Source organism: Pogona vitticeps, chromosome ZW-PAR, assembly GCF_051106095.1.
Source record: "Pogona vitticeps strain Pit_001003342236 chromosome ZW-PAR, PviZW2.1, whole genome shotgun sequence".
In the NCBI taxonomy this organism is placed as follows: Eukaryota; Metazoa; Chordata; class Lepidosauria; order Squamata; family Agamidae; genus Pogona; species Pogona vitticeps.
The window spans coordinates 5,082,056-5,106,091 of NC_135800.1; the positions used below are offsets into that span (position 1 = coordinate 5,082,056).

Genomic DNA, 24,036 nt, shown 5'->3' on the forward strand with positions numbered 1-24,036 from the left:
GCCGGCTGGAGAGGGGGGTCCCCCTTTTGCAGCGCTTAATCTGAAGAAAGCCTGCGTGTCGAGGGTTTGATGCTCCAGCTTCGGCCCCAGCATGCTCGCGCCCAAGATGACGGTGAGATGTTACTCGAGGAGGGATGATGTGGCTGGAAAGCGGATGAGGTTAGTGTCTGGCAGAAGACGAGACGCCCTGGCTGGCTGGCACCAGGGAGGTCCCAGCAGTGAGCAATATTGGGTGATCTGATCTGTTTGGTCTTTGGGGGGTTAAATGAGAATGGAGTTTTAAAAATGGTGCTGGAAGTTTGACGCCGCAGGGAGAGAGGGCGGGCAAAATACAAGATGGGTTGACACCATCAAGGAAACCACGACCTTGAGTTTGCCGGCCAGTTAATGACAGGACCTTTCGGGAAGACATTCAGAAGGTTGTGTAAGTCAAAAGCTACTTGCTGGCACAGAGCAACTTTAAAAAGAATATTCTCATGGGTTTTAGGGTGTAAGTCTGAATATAAACCTATAGGCCACTTGCCTTCCAAATGTTCTTGAAATCTCACAGGTACGGCTTTTGAGTCTCTGAAGGATTCCCTGGTTTTTGACTCGGCTTCCTTCTAATCGGCCTCCAATTGAGTCACGTTACTCTCTCCCATCTCTCTATATCAAGCGTGGTTGGAAATGTAGGTAATAACAAGACAATGGATTGTTTGCTTTCAGGCGAGGTTGCCTGTCGCCCCTCTGCATCGGCTCCATGGAGCTGGGATTGGCTCACCCTGCCGCATCACTACACCGGGTGGGGATATACAAACGTACTTTGGGGGAAATCTGTCTGTTGCATCTGCTAGATTTTGCCTGCATGAGGCTGGTGAGATGGTGAATCTGCCCCGGGTTTTAGTCCGAACTTTTAAAAAAAGCTATGAGAGACACTGGAGCTACTTTGTGGATAGGTACACAACACCTTGGATAGCTGATGTAAAGTTTGGGCTAAAACCCAGAACGGATTCACCACTCCATGGACATCGGGGCCACCGGCTTCCACTAAGGGTCCGGCTTTGCTGAACACAGTGACAGTAGCTAAACAAACTGAGGTTCCGAGAAAAGATATTAAGTGCAGAAAAGTGATATGGTTGGGATTAGATTTTTTCCATATTCTTCTTTTCTTCTGTGATGTTACTCGAGTCAATGCATAGGGTGGGGATACTGGAGCCATGCCATATCTGAACTCTGTCTGCATTCAAAAGGAGATCTTGATGACGACATGCACCTCAACTGCACGCAGAAGGTCCTGGCTTCAATCCATTGCATCTCCAGCTAGGGCTACGGCTAGGAAATACTTCTGGCTGCTGCCCAGAGTTGACAATATAGGGCTAGATGGACTAAAGGTAGTTCCAACGTTTCTGTTGAGCTTAGCCCTTAATTTTGAGCCATGAGGACTAGCATCTTTATTTTTAGGAGAAGACCCCTGCACATAGCACCTGCTTTGCATGCTGTTGTGCACACAGAATTACCGAAGCAGGGAACTGATCTTCACAAAGTGAAAAAAACTATTTAAAACATCGTTTTGCGATCACAATTGTCATTAAGCAGATTCGTCGTAATGCGGGGTAATCGTTAAGCGGGGCACGACTGTACAAATTTCCACTGAACCTCATCCCTACACCTATAAAATATATATTTTTTTGATGTTTTATTTCCTGCCGTTCAAGACCAAGATAAATAAGGTTTGACAATCCTAGTCATTGGGGAAGTTGGCAGAGCAACAGAATTAGTGCATATCAAGATAGTGATCTCTGGGGAGACTGTCGTGAGAAAGGTCAAACGGATCGTTGGTTTTAGACTCTTGTAAGTCAAATGGACGAACACCTGGCACCAAAACCGTCTGGCAAGCTAGCTCCTGGAATGGGGGAAAAAAAGGAAATCAGCTGGATTTTGCTCAGGAGGGGAATAGAATTCAGCGAAGGGCCTCAGGGCAAAAATGTGCAAAATGCAGACAATTAACTTTGCTTTGGTGGTTCAATGTCACGTTCAGCAAAAATGTAGATGGTCTTTTGCTCCTCCATCCCCTGTGGGAGAGGAGGCAGAATGGGCTTTTCAGGGCACCCTTTTAAAGTCTTTCTCAAGTTTTCTCCAGTGTTGGAGTTACTAAATGTACATTTTTAGGATAATTTCACAATGAGGATTGTGTCGTCCGAGAACGGCATATTTGGCCAGCCTCTGCCATAAGCAGAGAAGAGCCTTCTGCCACAACAGAAACTTTTTTAAACAATGGGCTCCAGTTAAAGTTGAAAGAACAAACACTACCAGGTCCATTTTCCACTGCAAGTGCGTGTGAACAGCGAACCGAAGTCCATTATCCACTGTGAGCTGGATTAACAAATGGTGAGCTTATGATGAATTGGGATTTTAATGGGAACGCCCTAATTTTCAGGATATCCTATAGATGTGCTGTAGAAATCTAGATGTGAACTAACTGCAGCTTTTTAAGAATCTCAATCTAACTTCCTTGTCTCTATTAGTTATGCAACTAGTTTTTAATTTCACTTTGGCTGGCTGGCTTCGCACAAACCCATTGAACGCCAAGCGGGTGCTGTTTTTGCACAGAGTTTTCGAGAGGGTGGTGGCCGTGCGAGTCTGTTTCTTCAGTGTGTAACAGGAACACTCGTGTGTATTCCTGAAACAAAGGGAAAAGAGAGAGAGAGAGAGAAACACACAAAATCAAACTGATTTATTTCTGAGTGGGCTTTCACACACCCCTTCCTGGGGATGAGTCAGTGTGTGTGTCAGGCAATGGGTGACGATCCCCAAAAGCATGCAGGAAAATAAACGCTTCCGTTTTCTATATGCCACACTGTGTGGTTTTTGGTTTGGCTTTGTGACATTTGCTTGAGCTGACCCCGAAGCCTGGATACTGTCCTGTGTGTGTGTGTGCAAATGTGTACATAATATGTGGGCAATGAGAGGCAGTGAGGTGTAGAGGTTATAGTTCTGTCTGTGTGTGTGTTAAGTATCGGATGGCGAGTGGGTGGTGACTAGAGAGTTCCAGATTCTAGACCACAGCAGGCTGAGAAGGTCATTACGTCACCTTAGCCCGGCCTCTGTCCTACCTTGCAATGTTGTTGTGAAGAAAAGCTGGTTCGCTTAAGCGTGCATGGATGCTGGCTTGAGTCAGTCGGAAGGAAGGTGGGATACAAAGATAGGAATAAAAGCAAAATAAATGTCCCAAAGGGTGAGAGGCTTCTTATGTGACAGTTTTGTCTCTTTTCCTGTTACATCCCTTGGCACCGATTCTTCTCCTCTTTCCACATCCTTCCGTTTGCAGACTTGAGCCGATGCTTTGCCTTCTGCAAGGCGGGCTCGCTTCCAGACCCATCCCGCAACCCTCCTCTTCTTTCCTTTAACCATACGTTGCCGAGTCTGGTTCAGGCTGACCTTTCCAGGGTTTTCCAGGCAGAGCATCCTCAGAACTTCTGGATAGCTCAGTTGGGAGTTCGATTCCCCTCCAGGCCTCCTCGAAAGGGGCTGGACTGGATGACCCACAGGGTCCCTTCAAACTCTGCAGTTCTAAAATCAGTATTAGTCAAAAACACCAGGCAGAGCCAGTCAAAATTGTAAAAATATTGACTGGCACCATATAACAGATACAAATTTTTAACTCAAAACCTAAGTATCTGTTAAATATCGGTGCAATATGTATGCTGTTCCTGATATTGCCTCTTTTTTTTGTAGCTCTGATGGTGTCATTTCTGAGATCTGCAACTACGGTGTGAAATTTCTTGGTATTGTTCCCAAATTGATAATTACTATTATTATTTATTGGTTCAAAATTCCCTCCTTCTGGAAGTGCGCAGGGAGTGGGGGGCAGCTGGCCCAAGGTTGCCCCGTGGGCCAGCTGCCAACCTCTGGCTCTGAAGGCAGATGCTCAGCCCTCTAGACAGCCCTTCTTTCCTTGAAAGAGGATCCAACCCCATCCATCTCTTCCCACGGGTGGCTGTCCTATAGATAGACACCCCAGTCTAGAAACCCTTCCGATTCTGCTCGGTGTGGTTGCGTGCCAGCCCTGCAAGCAGCCACCCCGGAGATCTGGCGTGTGTTTGTGCGCATCTGTGCGCGCCCGCCAGTGTCCTGACCGCCAGAGGGGGAGCGGAGCCCCGGACGAGCAAAAGAAACCGGGTGGGATCCGGATCATTTTTTGGCAACACCCTCCCCATTTCCCAGGAAAACAGCCCCCCCCAAATCCCAGAGGAAACTTCAGCTGGTACCCGGGGGAGAGGATGAAAAGCTGAGATATCGCAGCCAAAATCCAGGCTGCGCCGCGATCGTTCCTCCCCGCCTTGACGCTTCCATCCAGCAGCGGGCAGGGCGAGTTTTATTCATCGCTCCCATCGGCTCACCTCCTTCCTTATCCTTTCCCTCCCACCAGACTCAAGTCGTCCTCCCCGGGGGGCTACGGAGGCGTCGGCGGTGGGAACAGCAAGAGCGGAGTCCTCCTGGACATCTCCTCCTTGACCATGAGCGACCTGGACTCGGAGGTGCTCCCCTTGCCGCCTCGCTACCGCTTCCGGGATTTACTTTTGGGGGACCAGAGTTTCCAGAACGACGACAGGTAAGCGCAGCCCCTTCTTTGCAAGCTGGGATGGGGGTTTGGGGGGGGTAGCGAGAGGGCGGGAGAAGGGCGAAAGACGCCCGAGGGAAGGATGCGCCAGGACGCACGAACCGCGTCTCCAGATGGCCAGCGTGGGAACGACGCTCCCAGGGCGCTCTCCGTGGTGCTGACCGCTCGTTGCCTTTACGCTCTGCCCTTGCGCCGTGCTGGAGGATGATGGGGAGCCCCGCGGGCTGCGCCTTTCCGTTGCGCTCTTCTAAGTGTGGATCCTTAAAGAAGGCGTGCCTTTCCTCCCCACCGAGTCCTCTGCTTTCCTGGCGCCGGATGGCGGATGCGGCATGCGGGCGCCGTCCGTTTCCTCCTTGCGCTGTCCATGATACTGAATCCCTCCCCCCCAGCCAAAAATGCTCTCCAAAAACCAGTTATTGAGCATGGCTAGTCTCTCACTCCCCCCCTCCCCCAGCACTCTCCATTCTCCTTGGTTAGAGCTGGCTTTCTCACGTGATGCTCAAGACATGGTTGGAACAGTTGTGTCCACCCTGTGTGGAGGGGGCTGGAAAGGAAGGAGGCTTAAAATCTCAGAGAGAGACTAATTAAAGTGCAAACCCCAAGGAGAGAGTACTGGCCATCAAGGGGGGGAAAACTGCATGAAAAACCCTGGGATCCTATACACATGGAGAGTAAGACCCGCTGAACGGTGTAGACGTGGCCTCGGATGACATGCCAAAGTCTGGAGGGCTTAATTCTCTGAAACACGTAAGACCCCAGCAGGTGTTTGAAGCGCCTATTCTCTATTTACTTACTTGCGGAATAGATAGCCAACCTTGGACTGCATACAGTATCAATTAGAGATGGTGCCGTGCAGTGGTTAGAGCATCCAACTGAAAACTGGGGCAAGGCAGGTTTGTATCTCTGCGGAGCCATGAAACACGCCTTGGGTTAGCCACCCTTTCTCTCCACCCGATCTACCTCACAGGGATGTTGTGGGATAAATGGAGAGGAGGTGAGCCATGGATGCTGCCTTGAACTCATTGGAAGAATGATGGGACACAGTGCAATCAATCAGTCAATCAGTCAATCAGTCAGTCAATCAGTCAGTCAGTCAGTCAGTCAACCAACCAGCCAGCCAGCCAGCCAGCCAGCCAGCCAGCCAGCCAGCCAGCCAGCCAGCCAGCCAGCCAGCCAGCCAGCCAGCCAGCCAGCCAGCCAGCCAGCCAGCCAGCCAGCCAGCCAGCCAGCCAGCCAACCAACCAACCAACCAACCAACCAACCAACCAACCAACCAACCAACCAACCAACCAACTAATTAATGATGGCTGACAGAGTCTCCTTCAAATACCTCTCCTCCAAAGTCATTCGTCTCCTTTCTATAGACATCTCTTCCATGTGTTTCTCTATCAATTGAAAACACACACCACTTTCCCCCTCTTGGAGAGGACATGAGGCAGATCTTCCTCTCCTGCCTTCTCTCTTTTGGTTGGTCCTTTTCTGGACGTAGCCTTTCCTACCCCACTAGCCACTTTCTCCTTCCTCTAAGCCCGCTGGGCCCCTCCGTCTCCAAGGTCACAGCCCAAATATCCTCCTTGGCCAATTGCTAGTCTAAATGCCCATCGGCTCAACTCAGATAGAGTGATGGAGTAGGACTCTGGGGATCTGGGTCTGAATTCCTGCTCAGCCACGGAAACTCACTGGAACCAGTGAAACCACTCCTTAAATATCTCACTTATTGCAATTGACAAGCACAAGATCGCATTCGCTAGATGGATCCCAGGGAGTTGGGTTTGATGGTGAACTAAAGTCCCCCATTCCAAAATGATTGTGATTTATACCTTCTAAATGCAGTGGCTGGTGGCTAAAATCTCATTTTTCTCTCTGTCTTGTTTGGATTTCTAATGTGGTGGGCGTGCATTTATGTCCATTTTCCAGAACTGTGGCCAAGGGAGCCCTCAAAGATGATTAAAGCGCAGATATTGGTAACTTCTGGCAGTCCGATGCCCAAGTAACTTAAGTAGCTTAAGTCGGAGCGCTGCGTGAATCTGAAAATTCCCATGTGTTTAGGCTATTGCAGTTTGCATTTATAAAGAACCCCCCCTGCTCCGCTGTGTGCAAATACAGACGGTTCGTTTCTCATGGCTGATGGCGTTTTCCTCCGAGTAACTGTAAATAAACTTTGAAGGCGGTCATGTGTGTGTGTGTGTAGATAAGTGTGTGCGTTTTCTCCGGGAGGCGAATGCTCATTATTTTAATTTGGAAATGGTTTCGTGGCTGTTGCCCTTAAGCCTCTCCCCACCCCGGCCACCAATTTGCCATGATTTGATAAAGGGCTTCCGATGTTAAAAACCAGACTGAAAGTGTATATAGTTCCGTTGCTTAGCTGCAAATGAACTCTTGTCTTAAAAGAGAGAGAATGAGAGAAGGGGGGGAGTAATCTCAAAGCAAACATCAATAACAATGCAATTGCACTATGGCAGAATTCATGCTTGTCATAACCATTAGAGGAGGAATAATCCCTCGCCAAAGGAGTTACACTGCAATAGGGTACCTTATATTCTCCCCCACAGATGACATTTTGTTGTTAAAAGAAATAACTCTGCGCACACTGGCTGGCTTTTGTTCGAGAAAATCAAATGCAGAATTTGGCAGATAAATGGATTTATAGGAGGAGGCCCATGGGGTTATGTTTTCTTCCCTGCTTCCATCCACCATCTTTCTTCTCAATGCCAGTTTATACACTCCAGGCAGCTCCTCTTTGGAGGCCGAGCCCTGTTGGTGTTGTAGAAACATGATTCAGGAAGAGCTTTGGAACCGCGAACTTGTACTTACAAACAAAGACACACACACACACATACAAGGAGCAGTTTGAAATCAAAACAGGATAATCTGCAAACGAGAGGAGGTGTGGAAAAGCTCCTTCTGTCACTACCAGCTATCAGCAGCCGCTAACGAGCCTCCCTTTCTAATAGCAGGCTATCTGTAGCATAGAACGTGGCACTGTGAAGCAGCAGAGGTAGGAGGTGGTTGAACAGATCTTGCCGGGAGGGAGATAATAGGCCAAGAAGGATTAAACAGGTATATGCCTCTGCTCTTTTGCAAATCACCCTGCCCGGATAAGTCATGACTTGGAAAAGGATGTCTAGAAAGAGATTTTTACGATCCAGGGATCGACAGGAGGTGGCGAAAGATCTGCTGGTAGATTTCTATCTGAATTTCAAGGCTTTAAAAATAAGACACTCTCCCCCCCCCAAAAAAAATAAATCAATAACTCATTGAACAATCATAACAAAAGCCAGCTTTTTTATTTGAATGAAGGTGTGAATTATCTTTTTTAAAAAAATTCCTCCCTGTGGCCACCAACCTATGAGAGGCAGTGGTGTATAGTGGTCAGCCAAAGAGGTCACAAGAGCTAATGTCCATATTTTTGAGATTGCAGTAATACTTTTGATGTCATCTTGATGCAACATTTGAAATTTAATTTCTTCCACTCCATCCTTCGTGTCAGTAACCCCCTTAAACAGTAAATGCTGGTTTTTATCTTGATTTTTGATCATGCAGAGAATCCAAGAGCACTTTGCTTAGCCTTCGGGGCTACTGATCCGGAGATGTCACTATGGCTGTAAATATCTGATTTTATTTTATTTATTTTTAGCATTTTGAAAGCTCGTCTGAGGTGGCTGTGGGGGAGAGAGAGAAATCAACCCTCTTTCCTCTCCCCTCAAATCCCTTTTCGCCGAACGCATTCCCAGCGGGAGAACGCTTTCTGATTTTTCATTTTCATGTCATTTCATTTTTTTAAAAAAATGGAAATGCAACAACACCAGAAAGCCTCGAAAGGTGGCACAAGGTGTACAGAGAGAACTCAATGAGGATGATTAGCCCTGAGAGGAATAATTAGCCTTTCTTCGTCGTGGTTGCTAGGGGAGGGTGATCGCTCAGGCGGGGCGCCTTCCTTCTAAATGATCTTCCAGCGAGAAATGGTGTGTGTGTGTAGAAATTATATGTCAAAGCTCTTTTCTGCTGAAGAGAAGAAGAAAAATTACCATTTGGAAATTGCCAGAGGGGCTAATTTAAACTTAATAGGTGGTGGCAAGGCTGCTGAGGCCATTTACGCCCAAGATATTTTGCTGCCTGAGGCCAAGCAGCAAAAAACACCCCTTCTAGTTCAAGTTGTGTAGATCCCAAAACCAGCCAAGGTTTTTTTTTTGGGGGGGAAGAGGAGTATGAAACCCCTCTGAGCCCCTCTTCCTAAATCTATGGGGAGATCATCATCTTCATCATCCTCTTAGAACAGCAATGTCTAATGCCTGTCCAGGAGGCCCCAGTGGGGGAATCGAACCTCCCAACCTCTGGTTCCTGAGCTATCCGGTTTGGGAACCACAGCTCTACATAAATACAGCGTCTCTTTCTGAACCATGCTCTTAAAATTCTCCTGGAGAAAAAAACAAAACCCATCTCCAGAACTGATTGCGCCAGTTTTATTGAGCTAATAAATTTCAGCTTTTGCTTACTTGGTCTGGGTAGATCTAATGGAACAAGGGAAACAGCTATCCAGAAATGCGCTCGGTTTGAGGTCTGTATCATTTACTACAGGTTGTATAGCTGTCCGTTTCTGCCAGGACATCTGCCCTGGGAATCACGAGCATCATTCCACAGAGGCGAGGAGGAGAAGATTAAAAAATAATTTCCCAGGGCGCCGTGATTTTGCTAGCTGGCCGGATAGCTTGCTGGTTTGCAAAGAGCGAGTGGGTGGGAGTCTGAATTCTCCCCGGGGACTCCTATGAGCTAATTTTGCTGTTGTCCTGGGGAAAGGCTGGAGCATCTATAGGAAGAAGGCAAGAGATTTCCGTCTAAGGAGCTTACCATTTCTTCTTTTGAAGCACGGTTAACTGCTGACTTTGCACAACCGGTTGCCCGCAGGATTTAACCACGACAGCAAGAGACTTTCTCCTTATGAAATTCATCCCCAATGGTCTTTCTAGGTTAAACAGAGCTGGGAGGTCTTTTTTTTCCCCCCTTCCCCACGCTTATTATCCACGCTCCAGATTTTGCTGTTTTGTGCAGCTGGCGAATGCAACTCTGGTTATTTATTTCTAGCCTTTGAAGCTCGCTCGCCCTCTGAAATGTTAAGGTGGCGCGGCAGAAGCTGGGGGTCCTGGTGTCATGGGAGGGCAGGAAATCCATGCCGGATTTCAATCTGAACTGTATAGGAGCTGTCCAAGGTGATGAAGTGTATCTTAAGAATGAGAAGGTCTGGGCAGGTATTAAAAATCTATTAGACAGCAGCTGATCCCCAGTAGATCTAAAAGGATTCTTGATTCCCAGCTGGTTGGCAGTGCTAAATACAGAAAAAGTCTTCCTTCCTTCCTTCCTTCCTTCCTTCCTTCCTTCCTTCCTTCCTTCCTTCCTTCCTTCCTTCCTCCCTCCCTCCCTCCCTCCCTCCCTCCATTTTACATCAGTTGGATCAGGGGACAGGGTGGAGCAGAAAAGAATTGTGCTCAAAATGTCACATTTTGTGGTCTTCAAAAAAAATGGGTTTTTCAGACTACAATTCCCAGAATTCCTTAGTCAGGACTGCCGGTGGCCATTCTTCCAGGGGCATTATGGGAAATGCAGTCCAGAAACACCAACCTATACACTTCTAGCCAAAACTGATGATAACAAGGAGCCTAATGACTTCTCCCCACCCCCTATTTCTAAGTGCTGGTGAGGAAATAATTTGCTGTATTGCATCTTGCATTCTTGCTGCTTTTATTTGTTTGTTTGTTTTTGCCTCTGGTGCACAATTCTAGCCATTTGTATTTTAATCATTTGATGCACAGGATATTTTTCGAAAGTACTCCATGATGATGATATGCCATCAAGTCAATTTTGACTTATGGCGATCCTTTTTCAGGGTTTACCAGATAGAGAAGACTCAGAAGTGCTTTACCCTTCCCTTCCTCTAGGGGGCAACCTTGAGACTGTGCAGCTTGCCCAAGGCCACCCAGGCTGGCACACTGGAGGAATCGAACTCTTATCCTCTGTCTCCACAGCCAGATACCTAAATCACTGAGCTACCGAGCCAGCAAAATGTCCCTGTTTTCTTGATAAAGGTCAACCTGGCTGGAAGGAGCTCTCCACGGTGCTGAAGTCCTTTGGTAGCCAGAGACCAGCTCCTCCGGCAGCTCTCTGTAGCATCGGACTAAAACCTGAAGCAGACTCAGCAGCTCCTCCGACCCTGGAGTGCCTAACCGGCAAAGTCTTGGCCCTTTGATCTTTTAAGCTCTTGCCCCACGGCCCTAATAAAGTCGGGAACCGCCATAAAAACCATTACCTCCAGGAATCTTGAATGAACCGAGGGCGCCACTGAAATCCGAAGCAGAGATGGTGGGCGTGATTCCAATTTACCTCGCCCTGTGTACTTTAAATGTCTGAATGGGGTCCTTATGGTGCGCTTTTCCATCCGCTAAAATATCGGAGAGACGCAGACCTGACAAGTGTCAATTGCTGTCGAGCCCAAGTAAATTTAGAACCCATTAACGAGTTTTTTTTTTAAAAAAAAAAACCCTACCAACTGCAACTTAGTGAGGGGCTTCTTTTCTTTCTGGAAGTAAACGGTGAGTCACTTCCCAAATCTTCATGCTGAGCATTAAGATTCAGGGCCCACTTTTCCTCTCCAGGTCTCTGTTCTGCCCACATAGCTAATTGGACTTGGCGGCTGACGATCATGTGCTAATTCCTTTCCAAAGTGGGCGTTAGGAAAATCAGGGGAGGGGCAGTTTTCAGTTTGCGAGAAAGTTGTGTGCACACACCATGCGCGCCGGGCAGGAGATTTGCCAACAGACAGACAGGCCGATGCTTGGATACAGAACCCAACATTTTAAATAAGCGTTTGCTGCCTGGGTGGGTGGGTTCTTCCCGGTAATTACCAACGCTGGGGAGTTTGAGAAAAGGGCATTTGAAAAGGGAACAAACGAAGGCACAAATAAATAATTATGAGGAATTAGTGACTGTTTAGGGTAGATTTCCACCTTCGTTTTCATCTCCGGGTGGGAACGGATGCGGTTCCCATCAGGAGCGAAAATGGAAGTCTGCCAGGGACCGTGTAGGAGGACAGGTGCTTCAAATGTGCTAAATTGCTGCGTTATGAATGGCACCAGCGATTATTCGCATAATTGCCTTTCGTTTTCTGCCGGCGAGGTGCAGCTTCTTTCGCTGACACCTGCAGGGATGTTGCTTGTCATTAATCTGGGGTGCCCCCCCCTTAAGCTTTATAGGATGGATCAATCCAGTAGGGTGCCAAGGGAAAAAACCCGTGTTCAGTGTCACGGGAATCTTGGCGAAGAAAGAACATCGGTAGGTTTGCCCGTTCTTGTTTCCAGCCTGTCGACGCTGATCAAAGCGACTCGGTTCTGTTTCCTGTCTTTATCTTGTCTGCTGAAAGATCACTCTACACTTTTTCAGTTGGCCAAGCTCTACGAAAAAGTGCAAAGGGTCGTGAAAAGCTGAATAGTTCAGGTCTCTGGCCAAGGAACCAAAGGTTCGATTCCCCGATGGGGTCTGGACTCCGTGATCTTTAGAGTTCTTTCCAGCTCTGCAGTTCTAAGACTATATTATTATTAATATTATTATTATTATATAGAAATGCACGTGGCCAGAGCAAAATCAAGCCAAACCCAGCACACATCAAGTTTCCTCGGAGATGCATACAGACATGGGGGGGGGGGCAGATTTTATTCCTTGGCAGTACAACATCCAAATGCAAAGAGGGAACCTTCCTTGAAGATTAGGGGTGCTGATGTCCCTACAGCTTGGACCATGAACAATCTGTGAAGTGTGGAAGGTGGTAGCTATGATGTCAATGAAGTGTCAAATCCACTCCTGGTTCAAGGCCATAATTTACAGGCACAGCCCAAGGCGCTGAAGCTCAATCCCCCCCAAAAAAAGGTTCAACGGCTGCAAAGTTCGGACTAAAACTCAGAGTGGATTCACCGCCCAAGGACACCTTAGCTCTCTGTTGCTACATATAAGTTGGCATCATGAGGCTTTTCTGTGCAAGCATCTTTCTGAAAACCAAATTCTTACATCCCATAATCTGTTCAATTAGAAAACAATTTCTTCCTCTTTTTTTTTTTTCCCAAAGACGGGGTGGTTTGTTGGTTTGGCTTTTTTTGCACTCTCCCTTCCTATTAAAAGTAATTAACTTCTTGTAAGAGTGCTGGTACTGCCGATGGAAGTCATCATCAAGAGAGAGAGAGAAAAAATCAATTTTCAGTATCAGCAGCGTCAGATGCCTCTGGGTGATGCATTTTTAATACATTCTCTTTCCTTTTTGCATCTCTGGAATATTCCCCCCCCCTCCCACAGGTCCATTGCTTAAACATACTGCAGCATTTCAAACCCTGATTCGCCTTTTGGGCTTGGAAAATGAAAGGCAGAGCGTGAAAAAGCCACATTGGTGGACTCTGACTCCCAGAATCCCCTGTGTTAGTGGTTGGGATGTTATGGAATGCACATCAACATTCCAACTGCTCAGGTATTCCAACTTTGCTAAGGGCAAGAGGCTTAGGTGCACATGGTGGCTCTATGCTATTTGGAGCTCAGGGAAATTACGCTGATCAACTAGAATTCCCAGCATAGTATTCTGGGATGGCGCAGCTGGCCCAAGGCTACCCAGGCTGGCTGTTCTCCCTGGAGGCACAGTGGGGGGGGGATTGATATAATTATAATTATATTTTGCCCAAATGGCACTCTTCCGCTGGGAAGCCGTGCTGCGTCTGTTCCGTTGGGTGGAGGGCGCACGCCGAGTGCTTCCCAAAACTTTTGGACTTTTGCCCAAGCCAGAGATGTGAGTCTTATCACAAACTTCCTCATTCTCCCTTTCCTTGACCTCCACTGTTGTTAGGTCGGCAGCTTGATGATCAGTTGTTCTGCGTTGGTTTCTCCCGTTTTGTTTTGTGGATGAGAGAGGAGGAAAAAAAAGAAGTTTCTGGTTATGTGAAGCCACCGGGCAGTTGGTGTGTCTGGCATCGTCGCAAAGTTCTTTAAAACTCATGAACAATTCCCATGGATCGGTGGTCCAGCCTCCGACGGGTTAACTCACATGGATGCTGGAAAATCAACATCCTTGGTCCAGCCTCCGATGGGTTAAACTCACATGGATGCTGGAAAATCAACATCCTTGCTTGCCGTCCAGAGTGTAACTATTTGTTAAATTTTATTTATTTACTTAAAGTATTTGCACCCCGCCTTGCTCCTTGAAAAAGGGCCCAAGGTGGCTTACATCCTTGAAAGACAATATTTAAAGCTGGAAACAAGGAGTATACAAATATTTAACAGGAAGAAATAAATAAAAGTGCATATGCGAAGGTGGTGGGATCAAGAGAAAGGTGTCTCCTTTTGCGCTGTTCAGCCAGTGTCCAGATGTTTTCATCCTGTTTGACATGTAATTGTGAATTTCGTTGTATGTGTATATACTTACAATGACAATAAATTATTATTATTATGTAAGAGTGCTTCTCCTTTCAGTGCTTGTATTTTCATTTTGTATATGCATTTATTCCGGTTTCCGAAAATTAATTATGTCTGTCCCCCACCTTTCCTCTCAAGAAGGCGAGGCAGCCTCCGCGCCTCTCCTCCCTACTTTATCTTCAGAACAATCGCCTGACGTGCGCAGGGTGAGAGAGGAAACCGCCTAGCTCAAGCCGAACTCATGTATTTGAATGGCTAGTCAATGAGGACTAGCATCATGCCCAAAACTGTAACCACCACATAGCCCAGTTCTTTCAATGCTTACCTTCAATCTTGTTCTAAGTGAAAGACTGTAGTCTGGGGAGGTGCCTTTTAAATCATCACAAATAATTTTTAATAGATTCATCTAGCAATTAAATCATGCCACATCTGAACCCAGATTACTTTAATGGTATGAATACAAGGTATATCATAGTTTTGATTTCTAGCTGTATTTTTAAAAACTAGTCTCCTCGGTGTATATTTGTACCTTCTAATAACAGCCTCTTAGGTTTAGTTTTAAATTATGGTTTGCCTCGTTAAGCAGGCAATACACAAATCTTAACCTTATTGTCTTATTTTTAATGCTCTCGTGTTCCTGAATTATGTGCTTTCCTTCTCTGAGGGTGTCCTCTAGCGTTTAATTTTAGCATAACATGAAGTTTCGAGGAGAAAAATAAGATTTTTTCCCCCCCACCGCTACACTTGGTTCTTTAGTCTCACAAATAATTGGAATCGTTCCAGACTGGGTTGCGAAGCAGTTAAAAAAAAGAAAATGAGCTTTCAGGTTCTCTGAAGTGTTCGTCCAGTGAAGATGAGATAAAAGTTGGGCAAATAACTTGAAAAATTGGATCAGATTTGCTAACTCCTCGGGAAGCCAGACGGCCAGCGAGACAAAATGTGATATAGATTCCACACAAAACCCAAATGACAAAGTATTGATTTGACCATGTCTCGTCCTCTTCAGACAAGACACCTGTCTCAAACATTTTGGAGAAAAACATGCTTCATTAGTAATTTTTAAGTGGTCAAGTAAGGTTATTATTGAACTTTGATTTGTGTTTCTATAAATGGACCACATACACATTTTGTACATCTAAAGGCCTTAGTAGACAAGACGCTGATTCTGTATCTAGAAACAGTGCACTGTTAAGCAGGGAAATGATCAATTTATTATCAGCATGTAATCAGGAAAACTGGCATCCATTTGTTCTCAGATTTGTCAACTGGGAAATAACATGGCTTTGTTTCCATGTCTGATGTCTCACTAGGCTGTGTGAGGATTTATTTTCACATTTGATGTCTTGCTGGTTTTGGCTAGTCTCAAGCCAGACCTGGAACTCATAAGGTCTAGGAACTTGGTTCCTTCAACCCATTGACTCTAGCTGCTCAGATCCCGCTATGCTGCACCCACACACTCTCAACTCAAATGTTGCGATCATGAGGTCTAGCGACTTGGTTTGCGATTTTGAATGGAAACCTGGGATTCTTAGATAATTATCTTACCCTGTGCCTTTGATCCCCCCAGAACCTTACCTTCGGTTTCCTCTCCGTTATTCCCAATCCGCTCTCCCCCCCCTCATGAAAGTCCAGTCCCAGAAACACCATTGTGAGGTTATAATTATTAAAAGCCATTTACGAAATGAATATTCGCTGAAGGATTTCTTGCTACTTTCCCTGGCCTTAGGAGAGCCGCTTATACAGGACAGGTGAATGCATGGTTCGCTATTTAAAACAGAAAAGAGGTTTTTGGCTGGACTAACGAGGGGTCATTAAGCCACATGTTCAAATACGGGAGGCTTCTGTGAAACAGAACAGGCTGTGATGTCGAGAAAAAAACCGCTTGTTCTTGGCACGCAGACCACAATTGGAAACCAACGGGAACTTTGCTCGTGTGGTTATTTGTTTTAAAATCGTACGCCGAAGAGTTTAAGTGTAAGCGTGTGTTTCTTTTCAGAGGAAAGAGAAGACAACGGGTGGGGGTTGTTCCATCAACGTATTTAAAATACATTTTTATCCCACCTTTCTCTTCCAAAAGGACCCAAGGCAATTTAAATAATTAAACAGACAATGTTTAAAAACTGAAAACAGTAAGGTGTATAAATATTGGAAAATAATTAAACGAGTATGAGACGAAAAAGCAGTAAACAAACAAGACATCAAACGCAGTAAATACAACAAGCCATGTAAAATTGCACTCAGGCAGCCGGTCTCCGAAGGCAAGCTTGGCTAAAGAGGACGATCTTCGCCTGCTTGCAGAAAGACAGTAAAGACGGGGCCCGTCTAGCTTCCAGTGGGAGGGAGTTCCAATGTCTGGGAGCAGCCACAGAGAAGGCTGGAGGCTGGTGAGTCTGCTTTGACGGTGTGGGGGAATCCCATCCGTGTTTCAGTCTGAACATGGTGTGGAGCCTATTTTTGTGGACAGGGTTCAGCAATGCTGGTAAAGTTTGGACGAAAATCCGGGATGGGTTTCCCCTTCTTGAGAAATCACAGCTGCCGGTCCTGGCTGCCCTGGCCTCCACTGCCAATGTACTGTGTGTTCTGTTTAAGACTATAAAAGAAAAATTGCTTGGGGACGATCAAAGCCCCCAGTCTTTACCCTGCAATTTTAATTTCAGTGCCGCAGCAGTTGGTGTGCCTTGAAGCTAAAAGTAATTTTCCCTTGGAGCAGGTTCTTAATGCATCTGCTGTGATAATTTGTGTTCATTTTTATGTTTTCTGCCACCTCCTGCATTGCTTGCTATGGTTTTGCATCTAAGGCTGGACTCTAGACAGGATTGATCCGTGTTCTGTCAGAAAGATGCAGCTGCTCTTTCTCAATTAGTGGATGTGTGCCGGTGTATCCCTTTTCTGCCTATTCCTGCCCCCATCTGTCAGGAAAGTAGATTACTAGTCCTCATGGCTGTTAAGAGATACATTCTTGGTGGAAACCAAGAAGATTCGACAGTTCTAAGAATCCCAATTTCTCTCTCCTTTCTGTTTGTGTATGAATTTCTATTTCTCATGGATTGTCTCCTGATTGGGTTTTCAAGATACCCAGGAGGGGTTCGCCATAGGTGAGCACCAACTTGGCGTGGCCCATCAACCAGCTACAAACTCATCCAGCCTAATCCAAATTTTTACCACTTTGACTGCATGAATATCTAGAGCTACCCTGGCAGAAGGAATGCTGAAATCAAGATATACTACATCCACAGCATTCCCCCCTTCTACCAAACTTAAAAAGCTTACTCCTGTTAGGACTGTGCAGAAGTGGTTTAACATTGTCTTCTTCTGCACAGTCCTAACCAGAATTAGCTTGGATGTCACTGATGTGTCTGTGAGAAATCCTCCACCAGCATCATCTTCCACCACTGTTGATACCCAGTAGCTGCTCTTGAAGAATTTCTCCATCCGCCCATCACCACTGGAAGCATCCGTTTTCTTCTGCTGATGGAACTATATGTTCCTAAAGAGCATTGCTGTGTCCCAATTGGGTGTCTCAGCTTTCCTACCTTGCAAACTCAGAAAGTCACAATAAGTCGGGATCACCTTGACAGCACATCACCCATATTATGGCAGCTCAACTGATAAATCTCAGAGAAGGTGTTTTCAGGCAGTCGTAATGGGGGAATTGTTCCATCTTTGACTACCAGTGACGAAATTGGGAACTTCAATGCTTTCCATATCAGCCGTCAACTTGAAGCCTTTCTGAACCCAGTCTCCTTTCGTCCTCTCTTGTCTGGCCTCGTTAACTTCAGCAGAGGGAGCGGCAGGGGAGAAAGGGATGAAAAGCAAATGAATTAAGCTAGTTCAAAGGCATTAATTAATTAAGGTGATTTCCCCGGAGACAAAGATAAGTGAACAATTCTGTCCAAAGATCGCTCGTGCTGTTAAATCAGGGGTGGCAGAAATAATGATGAAAACTATATGACACACACACCCTCCGGCATGCTTGGAGGGCTGGCCAGAAAAAAAGTTTTTTAAAAGCCAGTCTGTTGGGTGTAGTGATGCTTTTATACAGATACATTTCTTTTTAAAAAGATTTATCTCTTGTCTGTCCCCCAGAAAACTCAAAGCAGTTAAGAAAAGAAAGTCAGAAAATATCCTATAATGCAAGTAGTCATGTAAGGGGAAGTTTGCAAGCGAATCTCCATACTCTAAAATACTTTTTCCTCCCATGTTGGCTAACCTTCAGCACTGGCTATGCTGGCTAAGAGCGATGGGTGTTGTAGTCCAGTGAGTAAAGTCTCTGGCTGCAGAGCCAGAGGATCAGAATTCGATTCCTCCCACTGGGCCTCCTTGAGTGGGGCTGGACTTTAGGGTCCCATCCAGCTCCGTAGGTTTAAGAGGATGATGATCTCTGAAGAATCAATCAGATCATTACTCCCTGCTCCCTGTTTGTGTGTTTGAGTCTGTAACGGCCTTGCCTTTCCATTAGGGCTTTGAGAGGTTTTTTTCTGAGAGTATTCAGCTTTCGCTCTCCCTGCCTCGCACGCATCCAGATTTCAGCTTGGAAAGCCGAGAGGTTTTTCGCCCGCCTGATTCTCCCTCCCAGCCGTTTGTTGATGGCTTTCTTGCAAAGCCGAGACCTGGTGCTGACTCATTTGCAAGCTTTCGGTGCTGAGATCTTGAACGGTGTCAAAGCTCACTGATGTGGCGGAATTTTATTCAGGAAACCACTTAAACCTTCTTCCTCCCTCAGAGAGAAAAATAACACACCTATGGGCTATGATCAGTGAAGAAGCTCAGCTTCCCCCCCCTTTTCCCCTAGGATTTTAAAATGCAGTTTGTAGTTACAAATCCTTCTTTTCATTCAATCTTTATGGCTGCCAGGCAAATCAGAATCGGGTGATGTCCTTCGGACTGGGGTCAAATTCTTACCCCTTTTTAAATTCCAAGGGGGCATGGGGTGGTCTTTGGAGACCCCCCCAAAAGCCATCTGAAATGAAACCTGCTTCCAGAGGTCTGCAGAAAGAAAAAAATAGGTATCTGTGTAATTTCAAAAGGCCTAAAGTAACATGATGAGGATGTCTAATCTCCAGGCTGAAATGGAAAATACAATGGTGCCCCGCAAGATGATGTTAATCCGTCCCATTGAAATCGCTGTCTTGTGAAAACATCGTCTTCCGAAAACCATTTCCCCATTGGAATGCATTGAAATCCGTTTAATGCATTCCAATGGGGAAAAATCGTTGTTGTTTTGCGAAGATCGCCCATAGGGAAGCCATTTTGAGAAGCGCCGATCAGCTGTTAAAATGGCTGTCTTGCGAAGCATCGGTCCCGAAAACACCAGTTTTGTGAAGCGCCGATCAGTGTCAAAATCGTCGTCTTTCGAAAAACGGTTTGCGAAGCACGGACCCAAACATTGTCCAGTGAAAATCGCCTATTGGAAGCACTGTTTTGCGAAGCGCTATAGAGATTGCAAAACCTCATCTTCATGAGGATTTCTCATTTTGCGAGGTCATCGTCTAGTGGGGCACCACTTTAACCTCAAAATGCCAACCTCGAAAAGCTGGAGCCAGCTTTGGCCTAGGGACGGCACTTGTCCATCATGCCTTAAGAGGTAAATAACCACTCGGGTTATGAGGAGAGCTCAAATCCTAACAAATCACATTTCAAATTTAGCATCTCAACCAGCGAAGCAAAAAGCCACGGATATGGGCTTTTGGGGAAATGAGAACATGCAAAATTAGAAACAGGTTTCTTAAAAAAGAGAGAGAGGTGTCTTATGGCCAGCTATGAAACCGGGAGAGAGCCACCATGCCGAGGCACGAGTCGAAAACGGAGCGGACAGATTTTCCCAATCTTGGGTTCGAATGCCGGTGCATAGGATTTTATCAGAAATGGTGTGTGAATGAGCCATCAGAGACCCACCCAAAAGTGCCCGGTTCAATGGGGCAGAGTATGTGTGTGTGTGTGTGTGTTTGTGTGTGAAGATCTGTGTTTCTCATGCAATGTCGTCTGCTCCTTGAATGCAGAATTCTGCATGTGTGCTTTGTGCACAAAATCTGCCCTCATGTGGTAAAGCTGCAGAACAGCCGTGGGCGCAACCGCGAGGAACCATTGCACGTACATACACCTCGTCCTAAAGGGTGCACCCCATTCCTTTTCTGGACTACCAATACATGCTTTTCCTTTCATTCAAAAAAAATTTTTGATCCTCCCCCCCCAAAAAAAGACTCATATTTTCCTTTTCTCCTTCCCCTCTTTCTTCAGTCTTCCTCTTCTCTGCTGTTCATTTTTGTCCTGCCCACCCATGGCCGCATGTGCCCTCCCGTCTCTTCAGCACGGTCACGAGTTCAGATCCTGCCGCTTAGAGGATGTGGACGCAGGTGGAAAGCAGCCCTATGCGAGGGGGTGGATGCAAACTGTCAATGGGACGGTTCTGCTGAGGTTGCTTTTTTTTAAGCAGTGGGGAATCAAACTCCCAACCTCTGGCTCGGCAGGCAGATGAATTACTGAGCGATCTGGCTGTTCTATCAGTATGGGCATGTGGAAAACATCTGGCCAGATGCTGAAAGTGAGTGGGCGCCTGGCATAACCCTGGGGGCGAACTCATTTTTTTTGCAACTTCACTAGGACAACTGCATAGCTCTGGTGCATTGTTGAGTCTAACGGCTGGACGAAACTTGGATGTGATTGTCGTCCAAATAGCTGCACGTCATGGTCTTCTACTGGTCCTGCCAGAGAGGCAGCTCTCCTCTCTTGGCAGCCGTTGGGTAGCGTTGGATGCTAATGGACAACTTGGCCGTTCCAGCCCTTTGCAATCCAAGGAGCTGTCGTTTGCCAGAGGAAGGATTGGAACGGGTACCATTCAGTTGAACCAAGTTGGCCTCGTCTGTTGTCCGAAGGAACAAGACCCATCAGTTGCTATTCAACACAAGAATACCAGCAAGGGATATGGCCGTAACTCTTTCCTTATTGCCTCCTGGCGTAGGGAGGATGAGGAAGGGCAACATCTGTTTCCTCGCAGGTGAAGAATTTCCCATCCACCCAATCACATTCTAACGAGATACCTTGCTTTGCACACAATGAGTGTGCTTTCCACACTTGTCACCGAGGGCACCGGAGTCCCCCAGTTAGAACGACCGCTGCTTTATTCCAGAATTTGAAGCATGGAATGGGTTTCTCGTGTCTTTCTTCAGTCCTTTTGTCCTGTCTGTGTGGGTGTGGGCTTTGCTTTTCAAAGGGGGATGATGATGCTTCTTTTGCAACTCCCTCTTGAGAGAGGGGTAGAGAGCTCCTTATCTCTTATTGTATAACAGGAGACAAAAATATTGCAATGGATTAAAATGAGTTGAGCGTCATGATGTCAAGACAGCCTAAATGGATGAGAAGAAGGAATTTAGGAGATATTGTTCACATCCCTAGCAAAGAGAGACCAGTCTAGGTGAAACAGCTTATTAAGTCTGCTTGTATGGGAATTGACTTTTCTATTTTCCATCTGCTCCTCTTCCATCAGTTTATAAGCCAAACAGCTACATGCTTCCTACTTTCCCATGTGACTCATATCAACAGACAACAGTTGTCTGAAAAGCTGGCTCAAAATACTGTTAAGTCAGTCCGTAGCTTTAAGGAGGATACATTCGACTTCAACTGTACTATGGGGCTTCGGCAGTAGCTGAATTTACTGTGATCATCATTTCTCTAGCTTGCTCCAAATTGGTGAATGAATGAATCTAGAAACAGACAAATCTATCAGGAGCGTACCAAGGGTCTCGTTTATCAGCTGCTCATCTTGTTCCAACTGAGTTTTCCAGTGGATTATTTCCGCATGGAAATTCCTATGGATTTCCATGAACATTTTCCAAAAAGTAGGGTTTTTTTGAAAAAAATGTGCATTTTTCTATGCATTGGTCCATCGGCTAAAGCAATTTGTGTGCATTTTTCCAAAGCATGTGACTCTGTTTGGGGTTTTCAGATATGTGCACCCTAGGTGCATTTTCGCATGGATGTATTTTTATAAGTATCTCAGTAGGGAAACATTTTTGGAGGTGCGTTTTTCAAAGAAATGCATTTTTTCCCATCTCGCACGGAGATCGCTCGGCATTGCGCAGTGAAACACTGACATTTTTCTCAAGTGCCGGAATTAAGTAATCTCAGCTGACAAGCAAACTCAGCCGCTGGGACTCCAGAACGGAAAGAGTTTTACTTTCTACTTAAACGAGGAATTTAGCGAAGTGCTGTACCGTGCGAAAACATGCCATGCGCGCCATAACATAATATAATGTGAAATAATAATAATTTAAGGACAATTTAATGCCACAAAATATTATAATCTACTGCAGATCTTTGAAATAACACCGTCAACACTGCTTTTTTTGTTGAGAGCATCAGGTAGAGAAGGTGTCAGAAAATTAGGAAAGTCAAGATCTTGTGGGATTTCCCGATCCAAACGGACAGACACCTTGAATATAACACACCAGACCTAGCGGTGATAGGACAAAGAAATGTCTGGATCCTTGACATTGCAGTTCCAGGGAATGCCAGAGCTGAAGATAAAGAATTGGAAACACCAACAAAGTACAGAGACCTGGCCATCGAAACATCTTGCTTGTGGATGTAACACACTCCGGGGGTCCCTGTCGTCATTGGGGCTTTGGGAAAAATATCAAGACATTTCATACCATGTTATAAGCAGTTGCAGGTATCTGAAATAACATCAACAGAGCTACAAAAATGTCAATATTAAGAATAGTATATATTACACACATATTTAACATAGACTTAGGTTTTTGGTTAAAACTTGTATCTGTTCTATAATACCAGCCATTTTTATAATTTCGATTGATTGTGCCTGATGCTTTTGAATAATACTAAAAAGTTCCTTTCAACATACACATATATGTAAACAGGATCGCTTCCGCTTTAATGGCTTAAGATCCTATCCGGCCATGCCCATTTCATGGTGAATTTTGGGATTGTGCTTCAGTGTATGGGGTTCAGCGGACTGGAGGGGGGGAAAACAGACAAGCTTTTCCTATTTGGCCATGAATTCCCTTGGAAAAAATCCCACAGCAGCTCCTTTCAACCACCTCCCTCCCTCCTCCTTCACAAGAAAGAATGATACGATCAGATCTCCCGAGCAACTCGTTCGAAAGATGAGTCTTTTCTGGTTGCCAAGAACACAGGCTTCAGCTTCCAAGAAAACACACACACTGAAATTAACAGAGTGTCATTCTTTGTACCCTGATGACGGAAAAGCAAAGGCCAGATGGAAGTAGCATCTGGAGGTTTAAAGAGGGGGCAAAGAAAATCATGTTGTTGTGATTGTTACAGGCAGCTGAGCCGCCTCTGATTTACGGTGACTCTGTGACTGAGCCACCACCAAAAGATCCCATCCTCAACAACCCTGCTCAGCTCCTACAGACTCAATCCTGTGGCTTCCTTTAGGAGTCCATCCATTTCATATTTGGTCTTCCTCTTTTCCTGCTGCCGCCAACTTTTGCCAGCATTATTGTCTTCTCCAGGAGACAATAATGCCTTCAGATCTTTACCACACCTCAGCAAGCCTAGGAGATGCTTGTTTCCTTCTTCTGAATGTCTTCAAAGCTCTGTTATAGTCTTGGGGTGTGTGCTGTAATGCTCTTTCAGAGTCAGAAAGGTATAGAAAATTTACCTAGCCAACTTGATTCTGGAGTCCACCCATTCCCCGGTCACAAAGGTAGATTGTAGGTCTACATCACTGCAAGAAGCCCCTAAAACTCAGATCTTCACTCTCAAGACACAAACCATGTTTATTGACATATTTGTAGGCGCATAGCCCAACAAAGGTGAGCAATTTAGTTAGTTTATGGGGCATATAGGATTTCAGAGTTGTGTCAAGATTTATATCCTGGACCAAAGCGTCCAGAATTCCTCGGGAAACATGGCCAGAAGGGGGATTCTGGGAGATGTGGTCCAAAAAATGAGAAATATTCTGTTTACAGCCTGTATTGCCAGGCCCACCGCTGTCCGTGGTGCTGATTTTCTGATTT

General features: G+C 45.9%; 1 protein-coding gene across 1 annotated transcript in view; it reads left to right on the forward strand.

Moving 5' to 3' along the window:
- Positions 1–24,036, forward strand: part of KCNT1 (potassium sodium-activated channel subfamily T member 1) — a 78,443-nt gene continuing 54,407 nt past the window's right edge. Inside the window, exons 1-2 of the mRNA XM_078382621.1 lie at positions 1–159; positions 4,409–4,591. Of these exons, the coding sequence (XP_078238747.1) occupies positions 92–159; positions 4,409–4,591 (251 nt within the window). The 5' untranslated portion in view covers positions 1–91. The remainder of the gene's footprint in view (positions 160–4,408; positions 4,592–24,036) is intronic.